This window comes from Rhamphochromis longiceps, linkage group LG8 (genome assembly GCF_057381845.1).
Source record: "Rhamphochromis longiceps isolate RC_006_pf linkage group LG8, R_longiceps_female_GT1.1, whole genome shotgun sequence".
In the NCBI taxonomy this organism is placed as follows: Eukaryota; Metazoa; Chordata; class Actinopteri; order Cichliformes; family Cichlidae; genus Rhamphochromis; species Rhamphochromis longiceps.
The window spans coordinates 1,117,848-1,132,188 of record NC_140564.1 but is presented as its reverse complement, the minus strand read 5'-3'; the positions used below and the strand labels follow the sequence as shown (position 1 = coordinate 1,132,188).

The 14,341-nt window shown below is 40.7% G+C and overlaps 1 protein-coding gene across 1 annotated transcript in view; it reads left to right on the top strand.

The window, feature by feature from the left end:
• rbfox3a (RNA binding fox-1 homolog 3a) overlaps positions 1-13,487 on the top strand; it is a 180,208-nt gene extending 166,721 nt beyond the window's left edge. Inside the window, exon 12 of the mRNA XM_085415427.1 lies at positions 9,780-13,487. Within this exon, the coding sequence (XP_085271553.1) occupies positions 9,780-9,782 (3 nt within the window). The 3' untranslated portion in view covers positions 9,783-13,487. The remainder of the gene's footprint in view (positions 1-9,779) is intronic.
• Positions 13,488-14,341: the final 854 nt, after the last annotated feature.

Here is a 14,341-nt window from a genome sequence, read left to right as displayed (position 1 = left end):
AGTCCAGACGGTTCTCATATTTCCTCTTTTTCCGAGGTCGTCATTTAGGAACGTGGTGGGTAGCCGAAAACGTAATATGGTGACGATTTGTCACCTAGCGTAAAATGTTACGCTTTGGGAGTGAGAACGGGTTGGCCAGATGGATGGGCCCGTGGCTGGATTGGTAAAGGGCAGAGAGCTCCAGTCCTACTCAGACGCCAGCAAGGTGGAGGTGGAGTACTGGTTTGGGCTGGTATCATCAAAGATGAGCTTGTGGGGCCTTTTCGGGTTGAGGATGGAGTCAAGCTCAACTCCCAGTCCTACTGCCAGTTTCTGGAAGACACCTTCTTCAAGCAGTGGTACAGGAAGAAGTCTGCATCCTTCAAGAAAAACATGATTTTCATGCAGGACAATGCTCCATCACACGCGTCCAAGTACTCCACAGCGTGGCTGGCAAGAAAGGGTATAAAAGAAGAAAAACTAATGACATGGCCTCCTTGTTCACCTGATCTGAACCCCATTGAGAACCTGTGGTCCATCATCAAAAGTGAGATTTACAAGGAGGGAAAACAGTACACCTCTCTGAACAGTGTCTGGGAGGCTGTGGTTGCTGCTGCACGCAATGTTGATGGTGAACAGATCAAAACACTGACAGAATCCATGGATGGCAGGCTTTTGAGTGTCCTTGCAAAGAAAGGTGGCTATATTGGTCGCTGATTTGTTTTTGTTTTGTTTTTGAATGTCAGAAATGTATATTTGTGAATGTGGAGATGTTATATTGGTTTCACTGGTAAAAATAAATCATTGAAATGGGTATATATTTGTTTTTTGTTAAGTTGCCTAATAATTCTGCACAGTAATAGTCACCTGCACACACAGATATCCCCCTAAAATAGCTCAAACTAAAAACAAACTAAAAACTACTTCCAAAAACATTCAGCTTTGATATTAATGAGTTTTTTGGGTTCATTGAGAACATGGTTGTTGTTCAATAATAACATTATTCCTCAAAAATACAACTTGCCTAATAATTCTGCACTCCCTGTACTTGGTCTTTTTCTAATCTTGAACTTTACAGGCCTCAGTTACCACGTTACATGTTAGAGTCTGAGAAGTGGGTTTTATGCAGTTTCTCTCAGCACTCTGAACTTGGGGTGAATTTGCTGGGACACCCACTGCCTGAAAGACTGTGGCATTACGTTAACACACCTGAAAGCTCCAAACCAGCAAACTGCTAAAACTTTTATATATGTTCACATTTGCTGAGGTCTTGTCCAGTTCCCGTCCATGAACAGGAGTTTAGTTTCATATTGACTTAGATGGACTCAAACCTGACCCTCGCTTGTCCCTGCCCCTCAAGGAGCTGAAACTGCATCAGAAATGCTAAAAGAAAGTGTTGCATTATGAAACCTGAAAGGTGAGTGGAAGAGTGGGATATTTTTTTATCTAAACTCAGCATGAATTGATTTTCTAACACAGTATGGAGGAAGAGCTGTGTCAACCATTGCAAAATGAGAACCGTTCAGTCTACTGATCATTGCCACGGTGCCCAGGAGGTCGGAGGTATCCCATTGCTGCTGAATGTCTCTAATAGACAAGTGTATAACAAAAAGCTTATATACCAATACTTCATGTTTCATGACTCCTCGTGTTCTGTGGAGGCAATAATTACACGTATGCACATGTAGGAACAACAGAGGATGTTTCTCACAATGGTGTTATGAAACTGTGGTTTTCTTTCTGCCCCCTGCTTTAATATGTATATGGTCATGATTTATGATGTTCACCATAATGATGATAAACGAATACATCAATATTACTACTAATGACAATAAACAAACAATTAAATAATAATAAAACATTTAAAAGTGCAGCTGATCATGGCACAGTCTAGTCTTCGTATCTTGTTGCTTCTCACTCTTAAAGGACACATTTTAGTTACCTGATATTTCAGTACTCTCAGTCAAATAACAAAAAGATAGTTCCATCCACACGGTTTGGTCAAACTATTTAACACCTGCTCGAATATCTGTTGAATAATAATGCTGAGAGATTGCTACAGAGATGGATGTGTGATGGCTTTAGAAACATCTTTGAGAGCTGAATAAGCACCGAGCTTTTCACCACCACCAACAGTACTGTAAGTCTCACGACCCCTAAGACACACTGAGAGAGGACGGGAACTGAATATATCTGCTCAAGTAGTTTAATAATCGCTAATGTAAATTTGTACTTTGTTTAGGTTTTCCATTTTTGCTGCTTTCTGCTTCTACTCTGCAATATTTCAGATGCAGTTATTGTACTTACTTTAGTTACTTAACTTTTAAGCTACTTATTAATAGTATAATAATGTTTTTGATGTTTGAGTTAAGAAGTCTAAATACATTTTCCCTAAATCCAAAACAATAGGCAGCTCCTTTATGCCACAACGTGAGCAAACGTGCAAACTCTTCTGATAAAACACAGGGATGTTACTGTGGCTTATAAATCATCTGCTCATTTTTATTTGTTCTCTAAATCCTGTCACACATGTTGCTAATGTAGTCTAGCTCACTAGATCATTAGCTCATTGTAACCTTCTGAGACATTAGCCCTGTGGCATGTGTGTTAGTGCCAGCCAAGGCGCTGACGTGCTTTTTTATTTTAGCTAAAAATCTCTGTTCGTATTCGGGTCAAACCAGCACAGCTCCAGATCCAAGTGACAGCAGGTCAGACATGCGTTACCTATCAATGGCCAGCAGCAGGCTTTGTGCACTTTGAATATGACTATAAACTGATATGGATCCGTTTATTGTGGGTTCTGTTATCGACATCATTTATTCTCCAGTCTTGGACCTGAGGTGATGCTCACAGTAAAGGCTTGTATGAGTTCACTGTATGAACTTTAATGTAAAGTAACTCTCGTAGCAGTTTGTATAGAGTGATTTTATAGAGTTTTAGTTGATGCAATTTTATTTGCTTGATTGATTTGGTGGACTGTGACTGAAACAAGGCAGTGCGTGTTTCTGCTGTTTATCTGCTTTACTACAAATTGTTCTTAACATACTTTAGACAGTTGTGGCCCAGATGTTTGAGCCTCTGCCCAAGAATCGATAAATAAAGCGTCCACCATATCCCACCTATAGGTCATGCTAAATTTAAATTCTTTAATTCTGTTTTAGAAATTTAAGCAAACAATGATTAACAACATAAATAATAAACGAATAAAATGCTATTATTTAAATTATAATAAGTCCATTCCATGAGCAGTCTGTGTGTGTAAGATGTTGGAAGCTCAGTTATTTAATTCCTGGCTCGGTCCATGTCGACGTGTCACTGGGCATGACTCCCTCCACTGTGTCCACTTAGCATGTATTGGATCAAAAGCATATAAATTATTTCAGTAATGGTTAAAAAAACATAGGTGCTAGCACCTTTAATGTAAAGCATTATTTAGAGGCCCTGTGCTATAACATCAGCACTGTAATAAATACAGTGCTGAATTATGTTCATACTGTTTTTCACTACAGTCTTTTCGAGTCTCACTGATATATTTTTATATCCAAACGTCCCCATTTTAACATGTTCCTGGTAGGAGAGGTATGATGCTTTTTTTCTTCCTCATTTTAGTCAATGCCTGTCTTCTTTTCACTGGGTTTTTAAACCATTTACATTTAAAGGCACTATTCTCAAGCTGCACTGCAACTCCATCACCATCTCCTCTGTACAATCTCTGAGGCATTGTTATGGTCAAAGAGCACAGTCTTCTCTCTGTAGTATATTCCACAGTGGCCTTGGTGGTGCCCCATTTGTAGGTTTCCGGGTTAGCGACTTTGCGTCCTTTGTATTTGAAGGTCAAAGTCACCTGGCCTGCTGAGTTCAGATCCAAATTGGTCTTGTACGAACTTTAGAGTTGAGTCGCCTTCCTTCCCCTCTGGCAAAGATGCAGAGATTATTTCTTCTTGACTCCAAATAATTAACCTTTCTGTAAGCTCTATTGACATTGGAGTTAATGAGAGCAGTTTGCCTCTATTGCCCAGTTTTCAAGCTTCTCCAGCCACACCTCCACTTCACTTATCGTCCCACTGTACAGCTGCTGTTTGGCAGAAAGTCTGGCAAACTTCTGGTTAATTTCTTGTTTAAAATCATCCAGGTTTTTCTTTACATCACTTCTCAGACTCTTCAAATGAGCAGAGAGCTGCTTTGTTCTTAATTTTCAACTCTCCTGTCTCTTGGTTAATGTTTGTTAGGCCAACGTGCCTCTCATTTTAATTCACCTCATATATATGTAGTGCTAAATCACAGATGCCTCATGGTGCTTTATATTGTAAGGTAAGGTAAAGATTTGAATGACACGGTTAGCACCCAGTTAGCTCCTAGCATTTCTCGACAGCTCTGCCTCTTTTTCGACTGCCCGGGACATTTAAAAAATGGATTCATTCTGTTCTCCCCAACAGAGAGCGTCCCCCGATTGAACAACAGCGAAAATAAGAAGAATGGCGCCGAATTACAGAGTTAATAATACAGACTTAGTAATATGTCACGTAAAGATTCATCAGCCAGATGAAGTGTTTACTGACAACTGACAGCGGACATCATCATCATTATTCCAACAATCCTCTCCGCACGGACGAGCATAAACACACTCGACTATCAATAAATCAAATTTAACACATACACACACGATTTGTAATGACAATACTTCAGTTTACAATAGGGTTCATTCGCTCGGTCAGCAGGAGGCAGTATCCTCGTACACTGGGGAGTAAACTGCCATTAAATGAAACAGAAGAAGAAGAAAACATTGCACATGCACGGTACGGATCGGGGAGTCCTGATCTGTAACTATCTTTTTTTTTGTGTGTGTGTGTACATTATATTAAAATGTTTCATTACTGCAAACATTGTAAGAGATGCTTATTATTGTTAACATCTTAACAGATACTCTGACTCGTAACTATCATCAAATGCTTCGATTGGAAGTAGTGGCCTTTCACACATGTGTGGTACTGATCAGGATTCCGGTACAGATCGGGTAGTGACAGTGAGAAAGGTGTCTGAAGAAGAAACACCCAGTGCATCATGGGAATCCCCCGGTAGCCTACACCTATTGCAGCATAACTAATGGAGGATTCAGGGTCCCCTGGTCCAGCCCTAACTATATGCTTTAGCAAAAAGGAAAGTTTGAAGCCTAATCTTAAAGTAGAGATAGTGTCTATTTTTAAATACTCCAGGAACCAAGTCCTCAAGTGAGGTGATCTTGTTTGTACTGTTGTTTAGCCACCATCATCTTCTCTTTTGTGGTCCACCCAAGTGTTTTCTAAATTTACCCTGCAGCGTGTATTTATCATGATCAGCTTTCACTGTTCTGGCTTAAGGTATGCAAGTTTTGAGGTACTTGTACGCTTGGCTGTCAGAAGCTCTTAAACCCAGCAGCTTATCTACCCGTGATGCACACCTAAAAACAACAAAAGTTGTCCAAAGTTTTGTATAGCCAAAAGAATTTAATCACATAAAATAATTAAACCAATTTATCAGATTATTTAGAAATTGCTTTCTAAATGATCACATTTCACTGAAAAACTTGCCTGTATAACAGAAAGTAGTAGAGATCTGCAGAAATATCTCTACTACTCCACGTATAAAAATGTGCTTTCAGTGGTGATGGGACATCTCCTTCTTATAACCACCATGTAAATAATAAATAATACAACACATGTGTTTAACTATCTGTGCTCTTCCAGTCACACACACGAATGTTTGCTTTGATCGTCGAAAGAAATGTAGAAAAAAATGTAACAGAGTATTATTACCAACTCTGTGTGTGTGTGTGTTCCTCTTCAGGAATCCAAAAGAGGCTGGAAATGATTATGATGTGTGTTTTAAACCTGTGACATCAGTCCTCTTCACAGCTGTTCGGTGTCCTGTTTACAGATGCCCAACGCTTAAGCCAGGAATTTTAAAAAAGCAAAAGATTTATTTACAAATTAATATTGACTGTAAAGAAAATCATCATCATCATCATTGTGCATTTCATCATTTGAATTTGGTGACAGAGGCGGACAGTTTGCTTTGTTATTGTGTTCAAATGTATCTGTGATCATCGTATCAAAGCAGATCTAATGACTTTTGAAAATATAACAAAAGATCAAATAAATCCAGCGGTTTCCTTTTTCATATTGCTGCTTTTCTTAGTGTTAAAACTTTACAGAAATGAACTCAATGTGTTTCTATGTGTATGTGCTGTGCTTGGTTAAACTGCAGCATGTTTGAATGGACTTCTGCCCACAGTGCAAAGACTTAGTGGAGTTAGTCTAAGTCATCCTTTGGCTCTGTGTTTTCACCCTACAACAGCCTGGAGATTTATCCGGGCTCCAGCCCGTCTCTGGATGGATGGATTGATGCATTTCACGAATTCTTTTTTTATTATGATGTTCGGGAAGATTTAATAGGGTCATAAAAGTCACAAAGCAAACACAAAACTTTGTGAAGACACATGACTTAACGTTATGTTGACATCTGTTGTCTTGACAATTTGACTAAACTTACATGGACTCAAGTTATTGACACGTTTTGATTTATTTTTGTTACCCATTCAGTCAGTTCACACTTCAGCTGACACATTTACAACACATGTACAACACATATCTCTCTACAACACAAACACCGGAGGCTGTGACTGTGGCAGCAACACAACACATTTAAAGGCCTCGTTTGTTTGGATAAAGCCACAGAGGGAGACGTCTGTTTGACTGTCACTGATGTTTATGTCACTTTGTCAGGTTTTAAATTGTGCTGATCTTGTGTTGTAATGTCACAAGTTATTGTCAGTAGATTTTCAGACATAAATGTTTTGGTAGTTGAAATGTGTGTCAGCGTTTGTTTGTTTGTTTGTTTGTTTGTTTGTTTGTTTGTTTGTTTGTTTGTTTGTTTGTTTGTTTGTTTGTTTGTTTGTTTGTTCTGTATGATGTATTCTTGGTCTGCTGTGGTTTATTCTAAACTTTTATATTTGATTGCCTTTTTTCCCTCATAAGATATTTTTGTGATACATACAAGCAGTAATCAATAAACATCCCCCTGAAATTACAGAGGTTCTGTTAACATCACAACATATTCCAGTAAAACTCAAATCACTATTTCTTCCAAGCTTAAAGGTTTCATTTTACTCCTAAATGAAATATTACAACATAAGGTTCATTTTATTTAAATATTATTTATATTCTGTCATTTATGTTCATTGTGACCAGTCAAAAGCTTCAAGTGTTACAGATGAACACAAACAAAACAGAAAACTAGATTCTGTGATCTGTTCCAACCAAATAAAATAAATATTTACAAACAGTGAAATCTCCAGAGAATATACTGAATCATTTCTTTTGTATGAAACAGAAACCTTCTGTATATATCCTCAGTACAAATTTCAAAGACCAAAACAAGACTGACGCTCCAAGGCAATCAATCATTATCTTTACAAAGTGCTCTCCTGTTTCAGGGAGAGATCGTAACACGAGTCTTTAATCAGACATTTCCGACTGTGCATACTTTGTCTTTACGACAAACTAGGCTGTCGCATTTGTGGCATCACTCTGTCTCAGAGACAGTGTCTGACATTTTGCAGCAAATCACAAGAACAGTCGCCTCAAGGTGCTTTAGAGAGAAAACCACCAAATTAAATGGCATAAAGAACACAAAAGTATGAATCCATCCTGCCTTTAGTCAGTGGTTCCAGCAGGTGGTAGCGTTTAATGATGTGGAGAATATTCTAAGCTAGCCAAGAACGCAGAGTGATGAGGAAGTGCTGACCCAGCACCGTGATAACCTGAGCTGCTGCTGAACAGCAGTCAGGCTGCAGCTTCCACTTCTACCTGTTCATGTTGCTACAGTAGAATCACCGTGACAACCATTATGAAGTCTCTTTGTGCTGGTTTTCATCTTTGCTTTGTGCTCATACACGCTCATAGAAAGATCACGTGTGAGGTCATCAGGATGGATTGTGTTGGTGTGTGTGACTGTAGCCTTCAGGTTTATATTGTTCAGTGGTAACTATGTGACAGTGTTCAGATCATCTTACAGAGTAACTGGAATTATGGCACGACGGGACCACAGAGACATCTTTATTTTTACATTGGTCACACCACCACAGCAACCCTGTCAACCCTGCTTCCCCGTGATTTAACCCCGCGGGCGTGATCTGCAGATGCCGCGCAGGTGCAGCCACACGGCACCACAGACCACGCCCCACCACACATCCCCATCGCCCGACTGAGGTCGGGGAGCCATCCGGCCGAACCTACTCCCCCCCCGGCCTCCAACCTGATGACAGGGCAGTGTCTCTTGCGTAGGCCGCCCAAGTCTCCAGCGGTGATGGCAACGCTGGTCCGGAGGCCGGGCACGCCCGGTACCTGGCAAACCGGCACGACCGTGTAGGCACAGCCGTGAGCACTCGTCTGCCGCCTCCGGCTGCTGAAGTGCCTCACTCGGCTCCTCCACCACCGTCGTGACACCCCTGTAGGGGTGGCGCCCAGGCCCAGAGCAGCGCCGCCAGATGCCCAATCCTTTTCAGGTGGCGCTCGGTCTGGTCCCGCAGCTCTTCCTGCTGGCGACGCACCTCCGCCACCTGCTCCCACTGGATAGCCGCCGTGTCAGCCATGATCTGGGACAGCTCCTCCCTTCTCTGGCTCTGTTGTGGGCCCGTCGTGCCGCATCCTAGGGTTCGGCACCAGTGTGGTGGAATTATGGCACGACGGGACCACAGATCCGTGTTTTGAGACATCTTTATTTTTACACTGGTCACACCACCACAACAACCCTGCTTCCCCGTGATTTAACACCGCGGGCGTGATCTGCAGACGCCGTGCAGGTGCGTCCGCACGGCACCGCCTACCACGCTCCACCACAGTAACATGAAAGTAACGAATGTCTTTATCCTGGGGAATTACTTTTAAGACAAGTGTTCTGTGTAATATGTGCATTCACTTTTTTAACATCACCAATCACAACAAAGCGGGGAACACCTCCAACATGCACGAATGTTCGATCACACTGCATGTAGTTAATGTGCATGGATGTAATGTCTTTGATATGCTGCTGAGAGGTGATGGTGACCCTCAAACTGGAGCCAATGGGAATTGATAAGTGATATTGATAATGAATAATCACTAAACTCTTATCAGTTCCCATCCGTGTTCATTGTTGCTCTGCTTCTCTAAAAGGAGCTGCAGCCTGCAGAATTCCTTGGACCCTTCTTTCCAACACAACCTCGTGTCATGTTCAGTAACGCTGTCATTCAAGTTCTTCTTAACATTTTCTGTTTTCATTTATCTCACTAACACTGATAACTTTGTGAACCCTGGACAACCTCTGCAACTTTCTCCTGGAAAGCCAGGACACTGTGTAAAAACATGGTGAATATAAGAAATAACCACGTTCTTAGTAAGCTGTGGACTTACCAACTGTTCTAAGGAACAGCCAGTAACATTACTCTACACTTCATTACAGTAAAGCAGCTTCAGGTGACAGTTATAAATCACAGAGAATAATTTAATTCTCAACAAAAAGCACAAAATAAAAAACATGAGCCGTACAAAAGCTGTTAGTGACTGTTGAAAGTTCAAATATTAGGTTGAACTGCTGCTGCTGTTGTAACTGTGCTTTTATAAGCTTGCAGGAAAGAAATCCTCCAGCATATTTTCTTCTCAGTGGCTGGATACTACAGTAGATTATGCTCATGATGCGTACAGTAGAGTGTAAAAGCCAGTGAAGATGTGCAGCTTATTTACACTGACTTGCTTATTTTCTGTGCTCTTGCCCTCTTCTTTTAGTAAATAAACGAAACAGTGAGTACAGATGGACACCTGCTAAAAAAAAAAGAGAGAAGATCACCGTGGACACAGAAGGACACTAACAGAGATCAACTAAAAGAAAAAAATGGCCTTCTGTCAAGAATTAAGGGGATGGACAAAGGGCCTGCTTTGTAAGGCCGGACCTGGACCGCTGAGTCTGTAGCCTGGGAGCAGAGAGGAGCCGACCAGCTCCAACTCCTGAAAAACAAGCCTTGCTGAGTGTTAGAGACCAAATAGGAAGGTCACGATAAAACATTTTTATTTTTGTAAACTTTTTTAAGTTTATGGTTTCAGAAAAGATCAAACATCACTCTGTGTATATACATATTATATACCATATGTGTGTATTATATAAGTATGTTTAAAAAAAGAAACTGTGTGCAGTTCAAAGAGGAGATGAGGAGACGCCAGCTCCCTGTGACTTTTGAAGGTCAGCCACCATGCCCCACATGCCTTCTGCTGGGTGTGTGTGTGTGTGTGTTAAGGTGTGTGGGGCAACTGGTCCAGCAGGCCTGTCACTACATAATGAGATTACAGCTTTTTGAGCCTGTCTTCCACTAATAACGTCTGTATCGGTCAGAAAATCTGCCTTTTAAATCCAAAAATACACACAGATAAGAAAAAGGGTTAGGGTTTCCTCTACAAGCTCGACTCAAGTTCCAGCGAGGTGGGACATTAATGACAGGCTGCCTGATGTCACCACAGTCTGGTGGTTTTACTGTGCCGTGGAGTAAAAACTGCTCTTGTGCATTGTGTTGGCACAGGCAGGGTAGGGCTGGGAACAGAGAGTGGGTAAAAAATGAAAAGTGGAAATGATGATGTGCTTCAACACAGCCTTCAGCTTCCACCACTCAAAAGGACTAAGAGAGGGGTTAAAGTGAAAAGTCACACAGTGACAGCAAGTCTGTGTAAACTCTTCTGTTTCTATGGATTCCTGCTGACATCCTTCTGTATTTACGCATTGTACTAAAAACACAGCCATGGTGCAGAGTCAGCTGTTGTCATCTACTATTGTTGTAGTCATTGTACTGGCAGTAAGAAGACAGTATTTATATATAAATATAGTCATTTGTGATCTCCACCTCCTGGACATACGTTTGATTTTTCAGCTTTGACGCAGGACGTGGTGTAAGTGTGATGATGTGTCGTTCTTTCATGTTTCTCTTTTGTTCAGCTACTGAATGTAACTTAAACTTTTTAGGCAGATGGTGTTTTTTATGTGCTTCAAAAGAACAAACAGTATTCTGTATATTTATTACACGTGTAAATGATATAGTAACATGTTTCTGATAATATGCTGGACCTCCTCCTCACGATCACGTCATGTCCCAAAGGTGAACAGACATGTCCTGCTGAAGCGTGAAGTACTACAGAGAGTTTTAGTTGTTTGGTTTGTCTTTGTGTAGCTGAGTCGTAGTGTCATCGTGGTGCTGAGGGTAATGCTGTGGTGAGGAACAGGACAACAAAGAAACACGAGACCAGTCTGAGGTGGGGAAACTTTTAGCAGTGCGTCCTGTTGGAAATGGAGACGCTCTGCTGCAGGACGCTCACATGCACTTGTTTGATTTGTGGGTCGTAGCATGTTTTACCACATTTATGGATATGACGACACTGAAACCTTTACATCTTTATTTTAATTCAGAGGAGGATTTGAGTCTCACTGCACTCTTACTTTAATGCATAGCACTTGGTAATGTAGGTAACATGGTCTATAAGACTAAGTGATCCCATGGACAGTACTCATTTACATCAGTTAATAAAGTGATGGAGGTGGAAACAACTGAAAGGCCACAGTAATCTAACTCGGTGTGACAGAACGAAGGCAACCCAAGCTCATGCTGAGTGTGAACGATTGGCTCTTTGTCTTTTGTCCTTTTTGGACCAATTCTGTCTTTTTAAGCTGATCACTCGCTGGCCTTGGAGTGCCTTTAGTGCTGTGACTCCGTTCTTATGACCGTGGTGATATCATGTCTCCATCATGTTGATGACTGTCCCGGAGACCCAGATTTTACTTCCTCTCCTGTTTTTCTGGTGTTTCAGTGAGGCAGATGTTTGTGTGACAGGATGCACTGTTACACTGTTAGTGCTGCATTTCTTTCTCCTTCACGCAGTGAAAGACTGGTTGTCCGTACTGTTCTCTACATGAATGTCTAAAAACTCTTTCAAAGACTAAATGAGCATCTGTGAATGTGTCTACAGACAGATTTTTTAACGATGCCTCTACCACACCCTCAGCGTGCCACTGCTGAGTTGTTCATCTGGGAAAAAGCTTCTGCAGTGGGATCAGGCAGCTGGACATGAACTGGGACTTAACAAAAAATATTCTAACGATGTCAATCTTAGCAGAGATCAGGTTTCCTCCGATCGCTGCTGTGTTATTCTAATTGTAATTTATTTTTGTTCTTTTTTTCCTTGTTGTTCTTTCTCTTGGCTTGTTTACATGTACTGTATATGATGTTCATCTGTTGCTGGTTGGAGAGATTATCTAAAGGTCTGAAGTAGCTTTTAACTCTAGCTGTGGTATTCCCCTGTGGCATGGCCTTTTACCCTGGTCCTTCCCTTCCCCAATCAGAAAATGTGATGTTTGCATTAAGTACACGTACTCAGCAACGAGATATAAAAATCCTCGGGCTTCCTACCAAAACTACTCCCATTTGTTTCTATTGTGTATACCTCAGATACGAGCCCTAAAGCAGCTATTACTCTTAAAGCTCCTGGCAACCAGACCTCATTTACCTCCTCTCCCCCTCTTCCACACTTGAGCCCAACATCCACCCATAAGCCAAAACCACACCTACCTCCCCCGTTAACCCACTGACCTCCACCCTAAAGTCACAGAATACTTGCTGCAAAGACACGTTCTGACAGGTTTAAACTGAAGGACACTACATAAGTCCCGATCCTGCATACAGTTGGTCTGTGGGTGTTTCACCAGTACTGGGATTTGACAACATTTTATTTAAATATCTCATTTTTATCTCCCTACAAGGAGTTATCAAATCTTATAGACAGATAGAACTTTATCAATCCCCCGGGTAGGTTCCTCCGGGAAATTCAGTCATCATCATTATTATTATTATGAATATTATTATTGAGAGTTGTCTTTTAAATACCTCAGTGAGGTTAAGTTATATTGTGATTCATCTCTGTCCTTAATTACTTTAACGCCCACATTATCCAAATAATAATAAAAGATGTCTCTTATTTGTTTCACACAACATCAGGCTCAGTGAGCACAAATCCAAGAACTATGCACAAAACAAAAGCTGGAAGATATTTTAGAGTACGTACATGTATATAACTTAACCCATGCAAGTGAAAACGTGAAGTCCTTACTGGAGTCCTTTGAGCAGCCCACTAACTTAGCCTGGAGTGTTGTTGTAAATGTATAGAAATTATACTGTGATCTGCAATATTTACTCTTTACATAACCTTTACAGTATTTCCAACAAGTGTTCTTTCTTGAGTAGGCTACCAAACCGTTTCCAATTCAGAAAACACATGAACAACAATTTAAAGTTGTCATTAGCAGCAGAACCAACTGTTAATTGGAATAACAATGTTATTGCTATAGAAGATCGATATTATTGGCATTTAGATTTGTTACCCATATGCCTCACTTTAACTATGCACTTCTTTCTAAATCTGTTTATGAAATAATTTGGGACAATGGAAGCCAGATCTAGGGCACCTGCTAAAATGGCACAGGAGATAACGGTAGATTCTCAGCCTCGAGTCTCTGCTGTCACTGTCTTCTCTACACCATTTCTTCCATTTTATAAAAAAAACAACATCAAATAAAACATAATAAAGAATTTCTAACTGCTCTCGAGTGGATAAGCTCGTGATTTTTCCCCAGTGTTCTCCTCTGCTCCGCCAAACACACAAACCCCTCATAATTGTTACATGTGTGCATGAAACAATACTCAAACTAATCATTTCAAAAATGTTGCTGATTTCACCTGTCAGTAAAAAAAGGGGTGTTTTACAGTACGGCAGAAAACTGAAAACGATTTGGCCTTGACGGTTGGTTTTCAGTCAGGATAAATGCAGACGCTAGTTCATTTCTAGTATGTCTGAAGTTTTATTCAAAATAATATAAATTTCAAACGTATGCACACACGTCAGAAATGCAAACAAAAGACTGTCCTGAATGAATTTGTATCCGGTGATATGATCTGTTTCTCTTCAGCAGTTTTGACTTAAATGATCTGGTTGCCTTTGAACGTTTTTCACTCCTGAATGCCAACAGCCTCCCGGTCCTATGCAGATCCCAAAGCACAAAGGTTTGACTGGTGACTATGGAGTAAAATTTGAAGAAAAAAAGACCTAACTTACATGTTTGCATTTTTTTAGTCTGCTTTTATTTATGTGTTTGAGGCTCCAGTGTTTTCTTCTACTCTTTATGTATCAGTTATTCTTTATGTCAAGAGCAAAAACCTGTATTAATGTGTACAAAGAGACATCTAATGTGAGACTGAACCTGTGCAAGTGACACTGTAGAAGTACACGTGTGTCTGTGTACTTCTACAGTGTGTGTG